At 40.3% G+C, this 23,045-nt stretch overlaps 2 protein-coding genes across 2 annotated transcripts in view; one reads left to right on the top strand and one right to left on the bottom strand.

Moving 5' to 3' along the window:
- rtn1a (reticulon 1a) overlaps window positions 1-4,843 on the bottom strand; it is a 30,254-nt gene extending 25,411 nt beyond the window's left edge. Inside the window, exon 1 of the mRNA XM_089003787.1 lies at window positions 4,457-4,843. Coding sequence (XP_088859913.1) covers window positions 4,457-4,661 — 205 coding nt within the window. The 5' untranslated portion in view covers window positions 4,662-4,843. The remainder of the gene's footprint in view (window positions 1-4,456) is intronic.
- lrrc9 (leucine rich repeat containing 9) overlaps window positions 1-23,045 on the top strand; it is a 37,828-nt gene that overhangs the window by 4,092 nt on the left and 10,691 nt on the right. The window contains exons 2-27 of the mRNA XM_089003786.1: window positions 6,251-6,322; window positions 7,883-8,101; window positions 8,215-8,355; window positions 8,450-8,513; window positions 8,605-8,675; window positions 9,669-9,851; window positions 11,600-11,755; window positions 11,846-12,009; window positions 12,101-12,232; window positions 12,315-12,494; window positions 13,593-13,704; window positions 13,792-13,927; window positions 14,015-14,140; window positions 14,211-14,311; window positions 15,693-15,878; window positions 16,492-16,611; window positions 16,708-16,899; window positions 16,995-17,120; window positions 18,621-18,761; window positions 18,843-19,020; window positions 19,114-19,334; window positions 20,097-20,219; window positions 20,303-20,433; window positions 20,514-20,622; window positions 20,704-20,837; window positions 22,883-23,019. Of these exons, the coding sequence (XP_088859912.1) occupies window positions 6,251-6,322; window positions 7,883-8,101; window positions 8,215-8,355; window positions 8,450-8,513; window positions 8,605-8,675; window positions 9,669-9,851; window positions 11,600-11,755; window positions 11,846-12,009; window positions 12,101-12,232; window positions 12,315-12,494; window positions 13,593-13,704; window positions 13,792-13,927; window positions 14,015-14,140; window positions 14,211-14,311; window positions 15,693-15,878; window positions 16,492-16,611; window positions 16,708-16,899; window positions 16,995-17,120; window positions 18,621-18,761; window positions 18,843-19,020; window positions 19,114-19,334; window positions 20,097-20,219; window positions 20,303-20,433; window positions 20,514-20,622; window positions 20,704-20,837; window positions 22,883-23,019 (3,655 nt within the window). The remainder of the gene's footprint in view (window positions 1-6,250; window positions 6,323-7,882; window positions 8,102-8,214; window positions 8,356-8,449; window positions 8,514-8,604; window positions 8,676-9,668; window positions 9,852-11,599; window positions 11,756-11,845; window positions 12,010-12,100; window positions 12,233-12,314; window positions 12,495-13,592; window positions 13,705-13,791; window positions 13,928-14,014; window positions 14,141-14,210; window positions 14,312-15,692; window positions 15,879-16,491; window positions 16,612-16,707; window positions 16,900-16,994; window positions 17,121-18,620; window positions 18,762-18,842; window positions 19,021-19,113; window positions 19,335-20,096; window positions 20,220-20,302; window positions 20,434-20,513; window positions 20,623-20,703; window positions 20,838-22,882; window positions 23,020-23,045) is intronic.

The following is a 23,045-nucleotide window of genomic DNA, read 5'->3' as shown; positions in this document are numbered from 1 at the left end:
ATTATTTTCTTAGTTACCGTATTTTGCAGTGTATAAGGCGCACCCCAACTTTTTCCATATATAAGGCACACCTTCAATGAATGAAAAAGGTTTTTCCACATATAATATATAAATACTCTATATAAAAGTTTTCCAAGTGTAAGGCACACCACAAACGTTTTACAAATATAATATATGAATATACAAATATTTTCAACATAATACACGCTGGATTCACAGTGCAGAAGTCGTGAGTTCAAGACCCGGTCCGGCCTCCCTGTGTGGAGTTTGCATGTTCTCAACGGGCTCGCGTGGGTTTTCTCCGGGCCCTCCGCGGTTTGCCAAGAACATGCATGCATTTGTTCTGGTTTTGTTTTTTTCTTGTTTGGGTGCCGATAAAGCGCTGGCCATGGCTTCTGGCAATGTTTTTTTTTTTTTCTTTTCCACAATGGGGCAGCATTTCCCTTGTTTCCATGTTAGCGCTTTGTTCCAGCTTCAGCTGTTGTTAAAACGCTATATAAACCACTATGTATTACATTGTATTTTGGACGACCACCCTCATTTCAAGCTCAGATAACTCCAGACGCATATAACTTAGGAATTACTGACTTTTTTTTCTGATGAAAGAAAACAGTTTAAGGTTTATTACAGTGTATTGAATGTTTATGTAGTCCTAAGAGTCAATATTCTATGAGTGCTGGAATTCGAGTGACAATGACAAAAACCCTGGCACTGGAGTGGACACATTTTTTTGCACATCGTTTGGCAGTGAATGAGCTAAGATCATGGTGGCAAATAGATTTTGTGATTTTTGGGGTGGCCTGAAGAAGATTTGGGTCAGACATGGATCAATTATTTAGATAGCCAATTCCAGATATCTGGAAAGGATAAACTTCAACTTAGCCAAACCTCTTCCCCTTGTTGTGTTATTTGAACCTAAAGTAATTCATTGGACACATGCGTCCTTAGAACTTGAACTCCTTGCTTAATTTTTGACTTCCAGACAAAACTTATTAAAAAGCTCATCATTTCCCTGTATTTTATTTTTAGTTCAAATACTGAATGGCAGTGTATGCACTTTAAATGATCATGTATATTTGACAAAAATCCGTCCATTTATTTGATGAATATGAAGCACGACATGTCTGTTTGGTCTTAGCGACAGCCAGTGAGATGAAAACAAAAGGAGCAGCAAAGACAGGAAGCCAGTCTTCTTCTTTTTTTTAACTTCTCATGCATTTTTCAGTGAATTCGTCAATGAAAAGTGCCCGGGCGCCAGTTTTACTTGCCAGTCTTAACAATGAGCCGCCGATCAAAAATAGAATACGCAATAGGCTAAGGAGGATAAACTTCGAAGGAACATTATAAAATATGCAATTGGAATATGGTATTTATTTCTATACTTTTAATTGACGATTCAAGATAATGATTTTCACACTGATTTTGTTTGCAATTTCAAAAAAGCTAAATCTTTTTGGGCTTGAACCAATTGCTATTTTTAAAGGACAACCGACACCACTTTTTTATTTCCTAACTGACATCAGAAAAACGTTTTATAGCATCTAAAATACACAAATACACAAATACACAAAACACGCAGTATAATATTTTTAGTCAAATGCAAAACACCAATAATAATAATAATAATAATAATAATAATACATTTTATTTCAAGCGCCTTTCAAAAACCCAAGGAAACTTTACAATAAAAACAATAAAACAAAGCACATAACAATAAAACCATAAGTAAAATGATACATAATAAAATAGCAGATAGAACTAGACATTGAAAGCAATTTTAAACAAGTGGGTTTTGAGGTGAGCCTTGAAAATCGGGAGGGAGTCAATATTACTATTATTATTATTAAAATGACTTAAAGTGTCTAAAAAGTACTTCAATTTGAAACCGGAAGTGGCCAGTTTCAGAAGGTCTCGCCCCCTTGTTCGTGGTGACATGCCAAGACGTCTTGCCTTGCTCGAGAATCAAAACAATGGCTTCAGATTTGGAGAAAATGCTTTCTTGTTACTCATCCAGTTATGAAAATGATTCAAATAGTTCTGAAGAGGAAAGCATACGTTTGCAATCGATTAAATTATTTATTCCGTGTCATTTTGATGCATCTGGAGAGAAATGTAGTGACAAATTCTTTAGTAGTACACAAAAAAAGGCAGATGATGGCGACAAAGCTCAGTGGAAATTGTCTCCTGGGAAGTTTTGTCAGCGAATATCAACTAGTAGTCTTGGTGCAACACACAACGATTCACCATCGCATAATTTATGTGTTTTCCTTCTAATTTCGCCATCAACACAAAGTTTTCAGACCAAAGTACCACAAATTGCATTGAGGTGATGAAAGGACCGCTACAGTGTGTCCTTTCTCGGTCCGGGGCGTTCCTTCCGTGACGTGACGTCAAGACTCGTCACCAACTCAAAAACAAGACCTCCGGAATATTCAGCGCAAGTCTTAAAACGTAAAGTATAGCTATATGCCGTGGAATCTGTAAAATACGCTCAGTAGAAGTCATTTGAAGTGATTTTACAAATTATGGACGAAGAAAAACATTCAAATTGCCCACGCTTCACTGTGACCATATTTATCTTTGCATGTCCTACTAAAACAGTGGTGTCAAAGTCAAGGCCCGCGGGCCAAATCCGGCCCGCCACATCATTTTTTTCGGCCCGCGAAAGCAAATCAAACTTGTTAAATTACCATGATGATTGCTAAAATCTGAGCCAAAATTTCATATTTTTGGATGTCGACCACAATAAAAGTCATTATTCTTGACTTCAGATTTGAAAACGAGTTATTCATTAATTTGCTGTGTGCTCTATATGTAATATTTGAAGGGATTTAAACATTCTAATGAGTTCCCCAAATTCATAACGGCCCTCGAGAGGAAACCATAACTACAATGTGGCCCGCGGCAAAAAATTACTTTGACACCCCTGTACTAAAACATCTGAGGATTATTTTGAGTTACTAAACAGCATTTTAAATTGCGTATGCAGAAAGTTGGTTAAGATTGGATTGGATTGGATTGGATTGGATTTGCCTTTATTAGTCTCGCAGTGGAGAAATTTACATTTCACAGGAGCAAAGTGATGAAAGAAATGAAAGTAGAAAAGCAAAACACATGACTGTGCATGCATGACTGTTTTCACTTGTGTGAGCACGTTTTCACTGTTGTGAGCATGTTTATCTACCCCGGTCAAGGATGACACTTCGTACTGATGTCACAACATTTATTGTGAAACACTTGAAAACTAAAGGACATTAAAAGCACATGACAGTAAGTTTGACAAAACATACAGTAAATAAGCAAATTAATAACATACCGTGTGCACCTTATTAACCGAAAGTAGATAAACGTTGACGTAGACTTTAGACTGTCGTTGTCTCTCTCTAGCAGTTACTCTGGTTCTGTCTCTCTCTAGCATTAGCCTCGTTCTGTCTGTCTCGCCTTACTCTCGTTTATCGAAACACATGACATGGAAGCGGAAATGATAATGACAAAACATTATAAATAAAGTATTGAAGACAATTTTAAGAAAAACACACTTATAAAGGTTCGCATAGAAATGTTAAACACTTTTACAGAACAACGGGACTAAATCAATTTTATTTTTGTTATATACCCGCCAGTTACATTAAGTGTTATTTTGGATTGGATTGGATTGGATATGCCTTTATTCGTCTCACAGTGGAGAAATTTTCATTTCACAGCAGCAAAGTGATGAAAGGAATGAAATGTAAATATAATGTATATGTAATGTATAATAATAATAATAATAATGTATAATGTAAATGTATGTAAATATATTATTACAGCAAAGTCTCGTTACATCGATATCGGATATATCGATAGTCCCGGTTATATCGATACTATTTCTATGCACGCACAGAGAAAATTACATGCAAACAGGGTCGGATATATCGATAGTCCCGGTTATATCGATATTTTTTCGGACTCCCTTGAATATCGATATAACGAGACTTTACTGTATTACTTTAAGATGGTGCCGTGACAGTGCTGCCTTTACAGCACCTTCTATATTTGCTTCTACTTTCTTCATTTCATAACTTGTGAGGTGATGGTGGTATTAATTCTGAGATGGATTAAGTCCTCACTACTCAAGGGCAAACGCTTGGCCTACTACTTTTTTTATTTTTAAGGCAGACTTGGCAGCATGTCTACTGTTATTAAATTGTGATTGTGTACATAAAATGTTTTAAGCATTGTAAATCATGGGCAATGTAACGTCCAGTGACAGTATGTGCAGGCCCGCAACAGTGATGTCAGTGGTAATGCATGCTGCCAAGTGTTCCAATTCCTTTTGGATTAACAGAAGAAAGCATTGTGTGAACAATGGGGGGAAGGGGGTACTTGTCACCGAATGAACCTCATGTTAGATTGTTCATATTAATCCATTTGTGTATTGTGCGGGTATGGAGGCTGCACCAACTCCCGGCCTTACCTGTAGATGCAGTTTCCATAGAAACGGGGGGCCTTTTCCCATCGTCCTGGTACGGATGAAATTGTAGATCCAGGTCGTCGGACGTTTCGCCGCCTTTCGGCTTCACTTCGTCGCCTCGCGACGCCGCGTTGCCAAACATGCGGCCGTAGTCGTCACCGAACCACCTGCCCTCCGAGCTGAGCTCGTCGCCGGACTGCGCGGACATGCTCGTGTCGACTGCGCGTGTGTGTCGTGTGTGCTGGATTGACTTGTACGTGTGAGGCAAACACGCAACAATGCGGCGTTTGTCCACCGGAGTATTCGTGGACGCTTCCTCGGATGAGGTGGTGCGCGCGGTCGAGAAGCAACAGAGAGAAGCCGGCGCGATTCTTTTAGTTCACTGCTCGCTCCGGTGGTGACGTCATGGTGGCCAGGAGGCTCAAGGTAGCCAGGTTCAAACAGATGCGGTCTTTTTTATACTGTCTGGATATAGCAAGTTTAAAGTACCGATTCAAAAAACATAGATGTAAAAAACAAACAAAAATAATAATAAATAATAGTCAGTTTAGTGGAAAATTATAGCCGCGTGGCGCCCTCACGTGGCGTACTAGCCAATGACAGCTTTCAAAATGGCTCCCTAGCAACCAAAGAGGATCCCAAACATGACAAGTGAGAAGACGACCGAAGTTTCGTTGGAAACGTCCGCAAAAAAATAACAAAAAACAAAACGGTTTCCTCCTGTACAACGCCCCTTTGTTTATCTGCAATATTAGGTTGAAGAAGGTTTCTGTAAGTTTAAATTAAAATATTTTTTAGGCTAACAAATGTGTCGAAAGTTTTTCCACAGTGGCATTCCGTCATGGCAGCAAGGCAACTTCTGACGTAAAATTACAACCTAGTTGTTTTTATTTCCTCACAGAAGCCTCTTCATTTTGGAGCGTTTTTCACGTGTGTAATACTTATAGTTCCAGTTATTATTTTGAAATTGGACATATAATTTGTCATTGTATTAGAGCATTATTAATCTAACTGCTCCGGATGTGTGGAATATTGCGTTATACTTTTGATTGTTTCTATGCTTTCGACGTGATAATATCACGTCGAAAACAACTATCAGATTGTGGTTCTATTTAAAAGCGGATTAACAAACGAAATGGAGTCAAACTACCCACTCGTGTTACATTCCCCGTGGTATTCACTGTAACGTCATACGACAGTTTCATTAACGTTGACGTCATTAAACTTTCTTTTCCATTGCCGTGGGAATCGTGCACGTTTCACTGACGCGTTGAGGGCGAAAGCTTGTACGTATTTCGCGATCAATGCTTATGACGCCTGCGAGTAGTCTTGCAATTGATCGAACCACGCGCAGGTGTCCCACGGGAGCAGATATTCGGGAAATATAAGCGCTTCGGCCTGTTTATTTTTTTGGGGATGATGTGATGTTAAGCAGAGAAGGCCGGGAGCGACCATTTTATGATGTTTGACGCCAAAAGGCTAAGTAATCTAGAAGTCCTTTTCAGTACGTTTCAGCCAGTTGTATTTTAGTCCATCAACCATTGTTCGGTTTAATTGGAATGCCACATAAAGTTATAGTAAAATAATCAACCGTATGGCATGGATGAACAGTACTTGTAATATTTTATGATAAAATGCATTCATTTACTTGAGATGGGTGACGGCAAAGGTAGCTTGGATTAAAATATAATGCAAAGTGCCGAAGTGTATCTTGTACAATGATTTATGTTTAGACAGGAATTACCTTTTGTCACATTGTACTAACAAACCTGTATTTTTAACTTTTTTTCTGATCAGATGCAGTCAACACAGAAGGGTGCAGTACGACATGAAAAACCATGTTGTGATGAGGAGGTGGTCAGAGAGCTGGTCAGTATAACAGTGCACTACTTCAAAATGTTGTTTATGTTCCATTATAAATGAATCAGCAGCAATCTAATCTTACCACTCAGAAGATGGTGTGGATGTGGGTTGTTTGCCAGTCAGTCACAGTGCAGATATAGAAGACTATCAGTCGCTGGTCTCGTCCACAGTTTGCCATTTTATAGGCTCCAATCTCCACAACCTTTAACTGAAACGGGTATAAAAAAATGAATATTTGGTTCTGTATGCATCAGTGGCAGGCTGTGCATGTCACTCCTCGACCTTCAGTTGTGCTATGTCTGAATCAATCAGCCATGAGTGTGATGGGATATTATTACACATCCGCTAGAGGGTGCCATTGGCCAAGAAATAATTTGTGACTAGAAGAAACTTAAGAAATACTGTAATTACACTGTTGGAATTTTTACTATGAACACGTGGATTCATGTTACCCTCATAAAATTGCAATATTATATGCTATTTTGCTCGCTTCGGAGCCTTCCAACCTTAATGATGTCCATCTATTCTTGAAAAGTCCGTCTTGCAAATCGCTTTAACAGTCTATCTGTAACCAAAAATTTATTCTCCTCCTACAGCCGTTGTGGATTGACAAAACCGTAATGAAATCAACACAAAAATATATTTGCCTATGCAGCCCCGCTACAGATACAGTGTGCTACCTCTGACCAGTATGCTCTTATCACTCGCGGCTAGTGATACTGTGATTAGCTAGTGACATATTTTCAATTCCTAAATAAATTTGTGAATGGCAGTGAATGAGTTAATAAGAATTCATGGACAAATTATAATTCACATTAGTCAGTGATTCTGATATTTTTAGGCCAGCAGAGAAGGCCTTTTGCAGGCCCTGACGGCCCACCACCGGTAAATTGAGCATAAAGTCAATCTCTTTTTAGCCATGTCAGGGGCAGCCATTTTGTTTTGCACTCCCACTTACTGTTCGCTGAAAATGAAGTCAAGATTGAGAAAAAGTATTGAGACATTTATGTCACATCACAGTTCCCCAAAATCAGACACAATTCAGATATTTTTAGGCCACCAGAGAAGGCCTTGCAGGCCCTGACGGCCCACCATTGGTATGTTTTTCCACTAACTGGGAATTGGTACAATACAAATATTTCCAAATAGAGGTATTCCCGGTTGAACGGGGTCACCATTGCTGGCTATGTAGCTAGCTGTCTTTGCTATCTAAGAGCTGTCTAACTAGCTAGCTATAAGTTATCTATTAGCTAGCTAGTTAATGTGGTCTATTTGAGTTATTCCTGGTTAAACGGTGTCACCGTTGCTGGCTACCTAGCTAGCTATCTATTAGCTGTCTAACTAGCTAGCTAGCTAACTTGATCTATTTGAGTTATTCCCGGTTGAGTGAACGCTGGCGCACGTGGCTGGCTGCCGCTGCTCACCGACAGAAAAACCGATCCTGTGACTGAAAAGTGACCTTGAGAGTTTTGAAAGGCACTCAGAAATTAAATGTATTATTATTATTATTATTATTATTATTATTATTCTTGTAACAGCTTAAACATGAGCTCCATTTCTCAACAGTGCATGGCCAATGGACTTTCCTATGATGACCTAGCTGAACAAGCATCAAATGTTACCTTCCTGGAGATCATCTTGAGTGGTTTCCCTCGGATGGTTGGACTTTCCTTCTTCCCAATGCTACGCCAGCTTCGAATACTTGGCCAGGATATAAAGCGCATCGAGGGGTTGGAAAGCTGTCCCTTACTCCAAGAACTCTGGGTAGTCGAGTGTAAGCTGACTGTGAGTTTCTTCGATTTCTAATATGTGATATATAAATACTTGACTGCAAACATCAAATGTTCCTCTGCCGTCATCCAATGCACATTTCCTGTAATTCTCACTGTTTTGAACAGAAAATATCTGGATTGCAGCATTGTCCCGATTTGAAGAAACTCTATTTGTATGATAATAAAATAACTGAAATCAAGAATTTAAAATTGCTTGTCAACATAGAAGTGCTGTGGCTCAACAACAACTATATATCTCAAATACAGGTTTGCAGAACTTTTTCACTTTTACGCAAGTCATCTTTTTGATCATGATTCTCCTCCATGAAATTTACATTTCTTTTCCTGATCATTCTCAAAGGGTTTGAACGGTCTTCAGAACCTGCAAGATCTAAATCTTGCTAACAATCATATTCACAAGATTGGTAAGCTACTTACTGTCCTTTGCAAGTTTGAAATATTGGTTATAAATGAAGTAATTTTTTTGTGGGTTCTTGTGACATTTTTTCCCCTCAGGGGACAGCCTTGTTAACAATGTCAGCCTTCACACACTCAATCTGTCAGGCAACAAGATCAGCTCTTTCAATGTGAGACGACTAACTTCTTAAAATTCTTACTCTTAACTCATTCACTGCCAGATGATTTGCAAATATGTGTCCACTCCATTGCCAGGGTTTTTGTCATTTTCACTTAAATTGCAGGACCCACACAATATTGATTTTTCGGACTACATAAACATTCAATGCAGCGTAAGAAACCTTAGATTCTCTATCATCAGAGTTAATTCCTAAATTATATAGGTCTGCAGTTATCTGAGCTTGAAATTAGGGCAGCTGTACAAACGGCAAATGCTGCCCCCTCGTGGGAGGGAAAAACATTGCCAGAGGTCTGACCGAAGATTGATCCGCACCCCTCCACGAAAACCCGAACAAATTAGGGAATGGCGCTCTACATCATGCTTTTCTGTTCCCGAATAATTTTGGGAATGGCAGTGAATGAGTTAAAAAAACATTCATGTCGCCCGCATGTGCGCTTGGTCTCATACCTGTCAACGTATACCTTTTCCCCATATTTTATACATTTTTTTATCATTTAAAATAATGTACGGTGTACTGCAACTTTTATACATGAAAAAAAATTGTAAAGCGATCTTAAAAAGACCATTTTGGCTGAAATCCAGCTCGTTATCAATTGCTGGTAGCCAACGACAATGCTGCCGCCGATCGCTACTATTGTCACGGCAAACCAGCAAAAGTAATCCTCAATCGTATATTTTTTTTAATCGCTACTTACGATCAGATTGATAAAAGCATAACATGCACGGTAAACTGTCTGCATTTTCAGCTTGTGTTAGTTTTTTATCATTTCAAATAATGTACGCCATACTACAACATTTATAGGGGAATTGTAATCAGTTATAAGGGCAGCTATTAGCCAACGTTGACAGGTATGTGGTCTTTGCATGTTTGAGATCCTTTCTGCCATGAGCTACTTCCATTTAGTTAAAAGGAATCCATTTTATCACTATGATTCAATGACTTGTATTTTTGTCTTATACAATTATTCCGCTTTCCTCTCAGGAGCTCACCCGGCTAACCTGTCTGTCCCAACTGAGGGATTTAGCGCTGAGTGACTTCACGTCCACCCCAAACCCACTGTGTCGTCTGTGTAACTATGCTACACACGTGATATTCCACTTGCCCTTTCTCTTGTTTCTTGACACCTACGACGTCTCCAGCACGCAAATCAACGAAGTAGCCGAGGTACTGAGAAAGGACAGTTCGAACACATTTTGTTTCTTGACATAAATGACCAATGATGTGCACTAAAGATGATTTGAATTTCATACACCCTGTAACCTACCGTCCACTGTAATTCTTAACTCATTCACTGCCATCTCAAATTAATTCGAGAAATGAAAATTTGACGTAGAGCGCCATTCCCAAAATCTTTTGGGTTTCGTTTTTTCTTGTGGGGTAGCCTTTGGCAATGTTTTTTTTTTCCTTTCCACAAGGGAGGAGCATTTGCCCTTTTTCCATGTTAGCACTTTGTTCCAGCTTCAGCTGCTGTTAAAGCGCTATATAAATCAATATGTATGTATTGCATATTATTCTGGACAGCTGCCTTCATTTCAAGCTCATATAATTCCAGACCCATCTAACTTAGGAATTAACTCTTTTTTTCTGATGAAAGAGAATCTCAGGTTGCTAACGCTGTATTGAATGTTTATGTAGTCCTAAAACTCAACATTCTGTAGGTATCGGAATTTGAGTGACAATGACAAAAACCCTGGCACTGGAGTGGAGACATTTTTAAACATCGTCTGGCAGTGAATGAGTTAACAATGATTTTTTTTCTCTAACTTTTAAGATGAGCTATCTGTATTTCCTATTTTCATGCTTGTACATACACTCCCCTACTTGTCAACATTTGAGTTACAAACAACAGTACATACGAACATTTTTGTAGGAACATGTAGCATTCTCTCCTGTTATCCATGTACATATCTTCACTGAACATATATTTTATATATATATATAGCCGTAAACATATTTATATAAACCTTAACCATACTTACATAAGCCTTAAAGGGCAACCGACGTCACTTTTTTGTTTTTTAACTGACATCAGAAAAACGTTTTGTAGCATCTAAAATACCCAAAACACGCAGTATGATATGTTTATTCAAACGCAAAACACCAATAAAAATGACTTAGTGTCCAAAATCTGCAAAAAATTGAGCTGCGAATTGGGCATTTTCAGAAAGTCCCGCCCCCAGTTCGTGACGTCACGCCAAGACGTCTTGCATTGCTGGAGAATCCAAACAATGGCTTCAGATTCGGAGAATATGCTTTCTTGTTACACATCCAGTTATGAATGTGAGTCAAATAGTTCTGAAGAGGAAAGCATACATGTTTGCAATCGATTAAAGAATTTATTCCGTGCCATTTTGAGGCAACATTGAGGGGAGATGTCTCACCCAAAAAAAAGAGGCAGAAAATGGCGACCTCCAGTGGCCACCTCCGCTTCCACTGGCTGATAAATTCCTTATATGGAGCTTGGATGCCCTCTTCTGTCGGCTTTTGGGTGCAACACGGTTCTCAGACCAAACATGTACAGCAAAATCCATTGACGTTGATGAAGAACTGCTACAATGTGTCTTTTTTCAGTCAGGGGGCAGTCCTTTCATGACGTCACGTACGGACTCGTCACCAACTCAAAAACAAGACTTCCTGAATATTCAGAGCGAGTCTTAAAACGTAAAATATAGCTATATGCGGTGGAATCTTATTAAAATACGCCCAGTAGAAGTCATTTGAAGCCATTTTACAAATTATGGACACAACTTGACGTCGGTTGTCCTTTAAACATACATTCCATACAAAATATAGCACTGAAGCAACTTACGAACAAATTCTCCTTACGAACGACTGTTCAGAACGTATCTCGTTCGTAGGTTGGGGAGCGTGTGTACTTTAATGCCTTCAGGGTGACATGTGCTTACTTTTAGTCCGCTGTGATGAAGAAGAGGATGTTTTACAACATGCGTGCACGCACCCCACGGAGGAATCTCAAAGAGACATTGCTACGTCTTCTCAAGAAGAAAAACGCCTCGTTGGAGTCCCCGAAAGAAACAATTCGCTCACTCAATTACACTTTAAAAAATGTCGGTACGCCTCCAGAAACCGTTTCATGGATGTCATGGGAGTAAATTATTGACTTGCGATCCTCGTGTTTTTTTTCTTCTTCTCCTCAGCTTGAACGTTGGCTTTGTAAGAAGTCTTTTGAAGATTCATATAGTCACCTAAAGGAAGATTTAATCACGAAAGGTGACAGCTGCGACCACTTCGCAGAGCAAATAATGAGAAAGATTGAAGTACTACAACAGAGACTGGCTATTTGGAGCAGGAGACTGCATGAGTTAGTTTATGTAGTCATATAATTGACAAGATGTCAATTTTTGGTATATTTTCTCTTCCCGTTCAGTGTGCCAAAAATTGTCTTTCTTTAGCATTGAAAACTGGCATCAACACAATGTGACCCAAGCGACAGAAATGATGGAAGACACTGTCCACTTCATGTCGACGGAACTCAACAGCGTTGGAAATATTCGAATGGAGGAAGGCAGCTCTACGGACCCGTGGTACTGTCCTTTTGTGTCGCACTATTTGTTCGCACATGCTTCGTTTTAACTCATCTCATTTATTTTATTGTATCTCGAACAGGTTCACTTCCTGTTGTGACCTCCTGCTCTCTCGTTTTTCTCTCTCGGATTTCATGAGTCATGGTATCACTGGTATCAAGATCAACAGAGTTGTCCGTATCCACAATAGCGGACTGAGGCTTCGTTTTAAGGAGAAACTTCAATCCATCCTGGCCAGGGAGGATTCGGTCACTTTGGCACAGTAAATCAGTCAGCGGTTGGATTAAAATGTTTTATTTGTTTCCTTTAACTCATTCACTCCCAGACAATGTGCAAAAATGTGTCCACTTCAGTGCCAGGGTTTTTGTCATTGTCACTCGAATTCCAGGAGCCACAGAAAATTGAGTTTTAGGACTACATAAACATTCAATGCAACGTAAGAAACCTTAGCCTCTCTTCTTTCATCAGGAAAAAAGAGTTAATTCCTAAGTCATATGGGTCCGAAGTAATATGGGGTGCAAGTGGGGGCGACTGTACAATAGGCAAATGCTGCCCCGTCGTGGAAGGAAAAATAACATTGCTAGAGGTCTGACCAGCACTTTATCGGCATTCCCATCAAGAAAAACAAAAATCTGATTAAATTTGGCAATGGGGCGCTGCACCATATTTTCAATTACCGGATGAATTCGGGAATGGCAGTGAATTAGTTAATATAATGTATTTTCCGGTGTATAAAGCGCACCCAAATGCCTTAATTTTCTTGAAATTATGACCCTGCACCTTATACGCAGGTGTGCCTTATATCTCAAGTAATATTGAGCCATAAGAGGTCTCGCAACTACTGTCTGCAAGCACTGACTCCATTTCCCCCCTGTAGAAGAAGTCATGTGTAACCCCAGCCTCTACTGTAGCGCCTTATAATTTGGCGTCCCTTATATTTTGAAAACTTTCCTATATGTCTTTATTTGGAAAACTCGTCATTCATTGAAGCTGCGCCTTATACTTCAGTGCACCTTATATATGGAGAACGTTTGACAATACACCATTTATTGGGGGTGCATCTTATACTCCTGTGTGCCATATACACCGGAAAATACGGTACATAAACATTCAATGCAGTGTAAGAAACTTCGACTCTCTTTCGTCAGAAAAAGTTAATTCCTAAGTTATATGGGTCTGGAGTTATCTGAATTTGAAATGGGGGCAGCTGTCCAAAATACAATGCAATACATACATATTGATTTATACACCGCTTTAACAACAGGTGAAGCTTGAACAATTTGCTAACATGGACAAAATAAATTTGGGAATGGCAGTGAATGAGTTAATATGAACTCATTAATGCAGCAATTTCACACAGGAATTATAAGCAGCTGCTTGAGCACTTATTCTACGTCGGAGACTCGGACCAAAACCGTGAGGACCTGTTGAACATATTGGAAGAAGGCTTCAAATCAGCGAAAGAATATAGGGTGCCCTACCTTTCACTTTTTTAAAACAATCATTAAAAGAAGAATACAACATGCCAAATTTCTGATGGTATTTTCCGCTCATAACAGGCCCTGGGAAAAGAAGCCGCGGTGCCTTTATCCAACAGTCTGATTGTGAGCGAACAGCCAAGAATTGAGTATTTACTACGTCGCGCTGAGCAAGCGTGCTGCAATATCAGAACGGATAAAGTACCGTTCAGATCTGGTGGGTTGAATTTATTATATGACAATGCTGAAAATAAAATCGTAGCTCACAGTAACTATGGGTACATTTTACATGTTTGTGTTATAGGCCGAGTGATTGTTTCCAAAGTTTTTCTTGGCCACAGCGTTCCGATTAAAGAGGGAGAAATGGTCAACAGAAGGGTCTATCCCCGCGCTGCTTCTGTATATCGCAGCGTGTACACCAAGCATCGAGGTACATCACATACTCAATATTTTTTTTCATTGAACGTACTCATGGTTTTTCTTCCTCTCCCTCCATCTAGATGGACTCCACACTACCATTCCTAAAGGAAGAAAGTGGTTTGTCTTTGACAATGATCTCGTCTTGCCCGAGTATATGATTTATTTTGAATACCTCACCGGAGTAAGTGACAGTCTCGATTGGTTCTTTGTTTTATCTGTCAGATGCAGTATTTTCCGCACTATAAGGCACACCGAAAAGCCTTCCAATTTTTTCAAAAGCTGACCATGCGCCTTATAAATCCAGTGCGCCTTATATATAGAAAGTGTTTTTTTTTAAATGTCATTCACTGAAGGTGCGCTTCATAACGCGATAATCGAACCACAAAGTAGCAAGGGACTTTTCCACTGTAGTGGAAAAGCTTTTTTTTGCGCTGGAACTGATTTAAGGTGACTGATTTAACGCCTTTAAGGTGGTGGTAACCAAACCGTGCTATTGTATTTCAGGCGGCTCTTATCAGTGCAGTTTTGTTCATAACGGACTGATGTTGTTTTTGTTGCATGGTTATCCATCTAATAGTTATTGTGCATCAGTGTGAATATTGGTTTTGAGAGAAAAAAACGAGTCCTGAATATAAAACATTCAAATGAAAAAGATGATGTAGTCATTACAATGGACTAAAAATGTCACGATTTGCAAGGTGGTGGTGGTGGACCCCAAAAAAGCAGGCAGGAGGGAGGAGCAGGGTATCTTAGACAAACTATTAAATAAAGTCAGCAGGAACACACTCTCAAACAACAAAGTCGTCAGAACAAAACGGTCCAAAGTAGCAAACACAACCATGAGTAAAACTTGACAAGTTGAAACAAACCTGATTGGGTAAAACAATGACCAGACGAAATCTTAAACAGTCATCAGAACAAAAAGGTCCAAAGTAGCAAACAAAACCACAAGTAAAATACGATGAGATGAAACAAACCTGATAGGGTAAAACAAACTATGACCCAAACAAATTCTCAAACACCAAAGTCATCAGAACTAAACGGTCCAAAGTAGCAAACAAAACCATGAGTAAAACACGAGACGAAACATACCTGACAGGGTGAAACAAACAATGACCTGACAAAATCTTAAACAACAGTTATCAGAACAAAAAGGTCCAAAGTAGCAAACAAAACCACGAGTAAAATACGACGAGATGAAACAAACGTGATAGGGTGAAACAAACTATGACCCAAACAAATTCTCAAACACCAAAGTCATCAGAACAAAACGGTCCAAAGTAGCAAACAAAATCTTGAGTTAAACATAACATGACGAAACAAACCTGACAGGGTGAAACAAACAATGACCCGACACTGAATGGTTGTGCCGGGAGTCCTTTTATCTGCTAGTGATTAAAATGCTGTGCAGCTGCAGGCGGGGCCCTACAGTGTCACCTGTTGATCGCAAACCGAAACATGACAATAAAATCATTCACTATATGTTGAGACTGGATTTTTCTAGGTGGGCATCACTTGATTTCACTTTGCAAATTGTTGCTAATATTGTGTACCTTTCAAAGGGCAGTGAACAGCCGACACCACTAGATGACTGCATGCACATCCTCGACCCCCCCACATATGACACCTCATTGGACAAGCAAGCCATCAACATGGAGCCTATCTTGGAACCACAGCCCAAATTGGCGTCTTTGAACGAGACAGTGCTCTTAAATGCATCCGGCGCCAGTCTCCTCCGCGACATCACTGTAAGATTGATTTTCCGAGTCAGGTTTTCACTTTTTTGTGCAACTTGTAACCCGATAACAACCCCACTGTCCCTGAAAGGGTTAATACACTCACACTGAAGCTGTTGTTAACTCTTGTCAACAAACGCTCGAACACAGGAAGATTGTCTTTTACTGCCGGCAGGGGACTTAGCCATTCATGACCGACGCCCAACTTCTGCAACCCTATGCCAAGCTATTTATTGAGAGTATATGCAAATTTAAGTGATACATTAGTAAAACCTAGTCTTGATTTGAATACCACACCCCTGAAAGTCCCAAGCACCAACAACTATAAAACAACAGAACATAGACATTTTAAGTGGTTGTCCTTTCCATGAACTGATAGAATATGTAACCTGGCTAATGAACTCTTCCTGTGAAGGAGTTTACCAAGTCGTAAATTAGTCCAAGGCCAGAACTCCTAAATGAAGATGACAGTCGAACAGACTGTGTCTTTTCACCTCAGATTGACCCCAGATTTTTCTGTGCTTCCATTGTGGGCCTTGTGTTCTGCGGCCAACTAACCTTAAAACTTTTAAATATGATAACTTCTATTCTGTCTATTCTCTATCACTCTCTGTTCACCATTAAGGTGCTGAACCTTCACAACTGCGGTCTGAGGAGCCTCAAGGAGATTTCCCCCCTGCCGTCTCTTCGCCATCTCATCCTCAGTTTCAACGAGCTCACAAACCTCAACCACTTCGCTCACATGGTAGTCTTGAATCAATCAAAAAATGACATTTGGACTCTTGTGAGTCTTGTGAACTGAAGTTTAGTTTTAATTTTCTAATTATGTCTCCCTCACTAGCCTAACCTTGAATTTTTAGACCTCAGCTTCAACCAGCTTGTAAGCCTCGAAGGACTCCAGGAATTAAAAGAGCTCACTCATCTGGATCTTAGCTGGAATCAGTTAACCAATGCCAGTGACGTTTCCACTGCGCTCAAAATACACACGCCAGAATTGCAGATTTTGGAAACACAGCACAACCCGTGGAATAAGGTGTTTCCTGTTATATTACATGAAAAAAAAAGACTCCAAGGTTTTAGACCTTGTCCATATATGAAAACTGCTGAAGTTTGCTTTGTTCCTGGCAGCCAGAGGACGTCCGGACGATCATACTGAGCTCTGTGACGAAGCTCAGAAAACTGGACAACACGCCGGTTGCAGAGAAAGAAGTTGCTGATGCAATTCACAAGACGACCAGAACCGTTCTCACCCAGGTAAAAACATTTAGTTCGGACTTGACTAAATGCTTTTTTTGGTGCCCAACTTCCAACATGTAATACGGTAGACACATTTCAACTTTTGTTTGGGACGTTAAGCTGGCAAAATTTGAATTTCCCAGGGATCTAAAAGAGTTTTTGAACGTTGGTTTATTTGTGAATAGTTCCGCGGCAGTTCATTCCATGAATAGTTTTTAACATGGAGCATACTAAAAATTGTCCTAATTTTTTTAAATGTTTCATCTGTTCACTGAATAACCTTGGAAACTACTGAGCAGTGATTCATATAAAAGAGGGAAAAAAAGTGAATCAACTAATTCACTGCCATTCCCGAATTGATTTGGGAACTGAAAATATCACACATAGCGCCATTTCCGATTTTTTTCGGGTTTTGTTTTTTCTTGCGAGGGTGCTGAGGAAGCGCTGGTCAGACTTCTGCCAATGTTTTTTACCTTACACGAGAGGGCAGCATATGCCTTTTGTACAGCTGCCCCCATTTCAAGCTCAGATAACTCCAGATCCATATAACTTAGGGAATTAACTCAAAAGTGACAAACAAAAGTTTTCCAAATATAGAAATAAATAAAAGTTTTCAAAATATAAGGGACACCAAATTATAAGTGAGGCGCTACGGCCGCTACTGGGGTTACACATGACTTCTCCTAAAGGGGAGAAATGGAGTCTGTGGTTGCTGACAGTAGTTGCGAGACCTCTTATGGCTCAATATTACTTAACATATAAGGCACAACTGCGTATAGGGTGCAGGGTCATCTTTTCAAGAAAATGAAGGCATTTGGGTGCGCCTTATAGACCTGAAAATACATTATATTAACTCATTCACTGTCATTCCGAATTTATACGGTAATTGAAAATATGGCGCAGGGCCCCATTCCCAAATTCAATCAGATTTTTGTTTTTCTTGCTGGGAATGCCGATAAAGTGCTGGGAATGCCGATAAAGTGCTGGTCAGACCTCTAGCAATTTTTTTTTCCTTCCACGAGGGGGCAGCATTTGCCTATGGTACATTCGCCCCCATTTGCACCTCATATTACTCCGGACCCATATGACTTAGGAATTAACTCTCTTTTTTTCCTGATGAAAGAAGAGACTGTAAGGTTTCTTCCGCTGTATTGAATGTTTATGTAGCCCTAAAACTCAATATTCTGCAGGTACTGGAATTTGAGTGAAAATGACAAAAACCCTGGCACTGCAGTGGACACATTTTTAAACATCTGGCAATGAATGAGTTAAAAATGCAAATTAGTCAATTAAAAACCTGTCGTATCTGAGTTTATTTGTATTATTTTGTAACAGTGTAATGACGCAAATTAATAATACATTTCATTAATAATAAATTAATAATACATTTCATTTATAAGCGCCTTTCAAAACTCTCAAGACTACTTTACAGTCACAGGATATTTATCTGCGGGTGAGCAGCGGCAGCCACACGCGCCAGCAGTCACTCAACCCAGATTGTTATTTCTGTGCTGGCAGGAAATGATCATGGCTTACTCACATACCAACGACGAACGTCCTCGTAGCCTCAGCCTGGTGTCAACAACCCAGCTCCTCTCTGAGCTCATTCCGCCACCCCGAGATCTCAGCCCAGACCTGCAACCAGACTGGGCCTCAAAGGTCAGGAAAACAGTCAAGGAAATCCTCTGCGTGATGTGCATTTCATTCTTTGAGTGCGAATGATGGTTGAATTTGGAACAGATAACCTCTCTGAATCTGGACAATCAGAAGATTTCTCAGATGAGCGATTTGGATGCCCTGGTCAACCTGCGTTGGGCTTCATTTAATAATAATTACATCAGCGAAGTGGAAGGTCTCGATTGCTGCATTAATCTGGAAGAACTCTCCCTGAATAACAACAACATTAGCACACTGAGCGGTCAGTCCCACAGAGGAATTTGATGATAAAACAATAAATCATCCTTCAAAATACTACAGCACTGCTTTCTCTTATGCTTTTTTCATCCTCTAGGTCTGTCACAACTACAGAATTTGAGCAAACTCAGCATGGATGGAAATCAGTTGTCCAATTTCGACGCCATAGTCCTTGACCAGCTGCACAGTTTGACCTTTCTGTCTGTGGAGAACAATCTCATCACTTCCCTGCATGGCGTTGACAGATGCAGTGCTCTTCTGGAGCTCTATGTTGGCAACAATCAAATTTCTGTCTCGAGAGATATCTACTATCTCAAGGTGAACTTACCCCTAAATACTGTATTTTCCGGTGTATAAGGTGCACCGAAAGTGTGCAGGGGGAAAAAAAACAATGGACATAGTGTCACAAAGTATGTAGAAACCAGGTACGAAAATGTGTCTTAAGACTGAGCTTTTTGCCTGGAAAACAATGTTTCAGGCAAAAAGAACCCTACACAGTGCAAAAGTATCAAATATACACTCTAGAATAAGAATATACAGAACAACGTTCATTCTACAAAACGAATGAGCATTTGAAGGCAGGCGCAGTACCGCCTTTGGCCACCAAGGGGCGCCATCCCCCATTCATTTCAATTGCCAGACCACTTTCCCATTCATTTCTATGGATGGGCGACTAGGCGCTGCAGTACTGTCTTTGGCCGCCAGGGGCACTCTGCCCCATTCATTTCAATTGTCAGGCCACTTTCTCATTTATTTCTATGGAGACCCTACCAGTGACTGCAGTACCGCCTTTGGCCGTCAATGGGCGGTCTTCCCCTTTCATTTGAATGGCCAGGCCGTTTTTCCATTCATTTCTATGGAGCCGCAACACCGCGGCTACCGCCAGCGGGAGCTCCCCCATTCATTTCAATGGCCAGGCTGTTTCCCCATTCATTCATGGGGTGCGCCTTATACTTCAGTGCGCCTTTTACACAGGAAAATATGGTGTATATAGGCGATGAATTAAAAATGCTGAATTTTTTTGGGGACAACCTTCTTAAATTGCGAAATTTCTAAGAAAAATATTGTAAATGTTTTAAGGTGTTGGAAAACCTCATCATCTTGGATCTGTACGGCAATCCATTGTCCGACAACCTCAAGAACTATCGTATTTATGTGGTGTTCCACTTACCATCTCTGAAGGCCTTGGATGGATGTGCAGTAGTAGGTGGCAACAAAAATAATGGCGAATAGTCGAGTTACTGGTATTATAATTGCCATAATCTGTGTTTGTTTTGTGCCCTTAGGATGCAGCTGAATGTGAAAATGCAAAGGCTATGTTTGGAGGACGACTCACACCAGACCTGGTCGCAGAAAAATTAGGCCATTCACACTATTCTACCATCACCCACCTCACGCTGAACTCCTGCTCCATCAGGTGGTCTTTTCAACTCATCTTCATTTGTAGTATTATTTTTTTTTAAGGCAGGAGTAATTAGATTTTTTTTCTTCCAACAGGAGTGTGGACCTGTGTCCACTAGACCTGTTCTTCAATGTACACACTATCAACTTAGATCACAACAACCTCACCTGCTTCTCGGGCCTCATCCACCTCCCCAATGTCAAAGTACAAACACGAGGAATGACATGAATAATAGTCTTGAGGTGAAAGATAACTAAGTTTTGTTTTTTTACCCCTTTATTGCAGGTCCTGTGTTTAAGCTATAACCGTATTGAGTCTATCCTCCCGAGACAGAAGACATTTCTAACCAACAGACAGATGTTACACAATAAAGTGCACTCAAGTGGCTATGGGCAGCAGAGCTTCTGCAAAGGGAGCAGGTAATGTTGCAATTTGTTTATATAGTCAGGACTACGGAAGAGGATTAGGGCCACTGAAGTAGACAAAAAAATAGGTTGCAAGATTGTCATTTTATTCTCAGAATTCTGACTTTAAATTGAGAATTGTGACTTTAAAGGACAACCGACGTCACTTTTTTGTTTTTTAACTGACATCAGAAAAACGTTTTATTGCATCTAAAATACCCAAAACACGCAGTATATTTTTATTCAAATGTAAAACACCAATAAAAATGACTTAAAGTGTCCAAAATCTGCAAAAAATTGAGCTGCGAATTGGGCATATTCAGAAAGTCCCGCCCCCAGTTCGTGACATCACGCCAAGACGTCTTGCATTGCTGGAGCAAAATACATTGACGTGATGAAGGACTGTTACAATGTGTCTTTTTGTCGGTCGGTCGGGGGGCGTTCCTTTAGTGACGTAACGTGAGGACTCATCACCAACTCAAAAACAAGACTTCCTCAATATTCAGCGCGAGTCTTAAAACGTAAAATATAGCTGTATGCGATGGAATCTTTGTAAAATACACTCAGTAGAAGTCATTTGAAGCCATTTTACAAATTATGGACACAACTTGTCCGGAGACGTCGGTTGTCCTTCAAATTGACAATTCTATCTTCTCAGAATTCTGACTTTAAAGAATAAAGTCAGAATTCTCAGTTTAAAGTCAGAATTCTCACATTAAAGCAGGGGCTGCTGGAAAGGCAGCCACTCTCGCCGCGCCGGCTTGAAGTAAAAACAAAAACAAAAAAACTAAATAAGAAATAATAGGACAACACAAAGACAGAGTCATTCATTCTTCAGCACTTGCTGTACCCTCTTTGTGACATGAAGCAGTTCTAGATGAAAGCGGAGAGGATCAAAGCATCCTTTTCAGCAGTGGATCAGGGACGTCATGGAGGAATGAATGTGCACGTCTACTACAAGCTAAATGTTGAAAACAAACACAAAGCTGTAGCTTCCATTGACGAAAAGAGATTGTCTTAAATCTCCTGCCCCACATAAAGTCTGACTTAAAGTCAGAATTCTGAGACACAAGTCAGAATTCTGGGCGGCCCGGTAGTCGAGTGGTTAGCACAATGGCTTCACAGTGCAGAGGTCGCCGGTTCGCGTCCCGGTCCGGCCTCCCTGTGTGGAGTTTGCATGTTCTCCCCGGACCCGCGTGGGTTTTCTCCGGGTCCTCCGGTTTCCTCCCACACTCCAAAAACATGCATGGCAGGCAGATTGACCACTCCAAATTGTCCCTAGGTGTGAGTGTGAGAGTGACTGTTGTATGTCTTTGTGTGCCCTGTGATTGGCTGGCAACCAATTCAGGGTGTCCCCCGCCTCGTGCCCGAAGACAGCTGAGATAGGCTCCAGCAACCCCCGCGACCCTAATGAGGAATAAGCGGTACGGAAAATGAGATGAGAGAGATGAGAAGTCAGAATTCTCAGTTTAAAGTCAGATTGCTGAGAATAAAGTGCAAATCTTGCCAACTTATTTTTTTTATATTGAGTGGCCCTAATCCTCTTCCGTACGTACAGGACAGTGAATGGAAAGACAGAAATGCATTGCGATCCAATGGCACCCAGTCCATAATGTTGTCCGCTTTACACATGTGGTGTTTCATCTGTGCTGTATGTCATGCATATTAGCATATTTGACAATAAAGCTGACTTTGACTATGACTTTTGTAATTCGTTAAGCAAGATCATTTACCTTTTTTTTTACCTTTTGTGACCGTTGGGGGGCAGCACCTACCAGCAAATAATATTTTTTCCTGCACTCAATGGCTGAGCAACACTGGGTGTTTTTGTTTTCTTTTTTTTATCTAAAAAAATCTGGTACTTTAGCAAAAATCCTTTATATTAAAGCGTTTCAAAGTTCTATTGTGAGTGGGTGTTGTGTAAAAAGTCAGAACATCCTACCCGCTGTGATTTTTCTTGTGGTATTTCATTCTTCCTTGTTGGTGAAATAAGGCAGCAGGAGGGCGAGGTGTGTATTTAACCGGAACGGTTACAAAAAAACATCTTTTCTTTTGTGTAGGCACCTAACACCGACAATCATCTTGGAACCTCTGATGAGCAGCTTGGAGGTGCTGCATTTGAGTCACAACGGCATCTCCAATATGGCCAATCTGGAACTCAGCAGGCTCACCAATCTTAAAACGCTATTTCTTCAAGGTAGGTAAAAGTGCACTGGCTCCCAC

The sequence above is a fragment of the Hippocampus bargibanti genome, linkage group LG09 (assembly GCF_051943395.1).
Source record: "Hippocampus bargibanti isolate YZ-2025 linkage group LG09, ASM5194339v1, whole genome shotgun sequence".
Classification (NCBI taxonomy): domain Eukaryota; kingdom Metazoa; phylum Chordata; class Actinopteri; order Syngnathiformes; family Syngnathidae; genus Hippocampus; species Hippocampus bargibanti.
The sequence above is the reverse complement of the archived record's forward strand: the minus strand, read 5'-3'. Positions and strand labels throughout refer to the sequence as shown.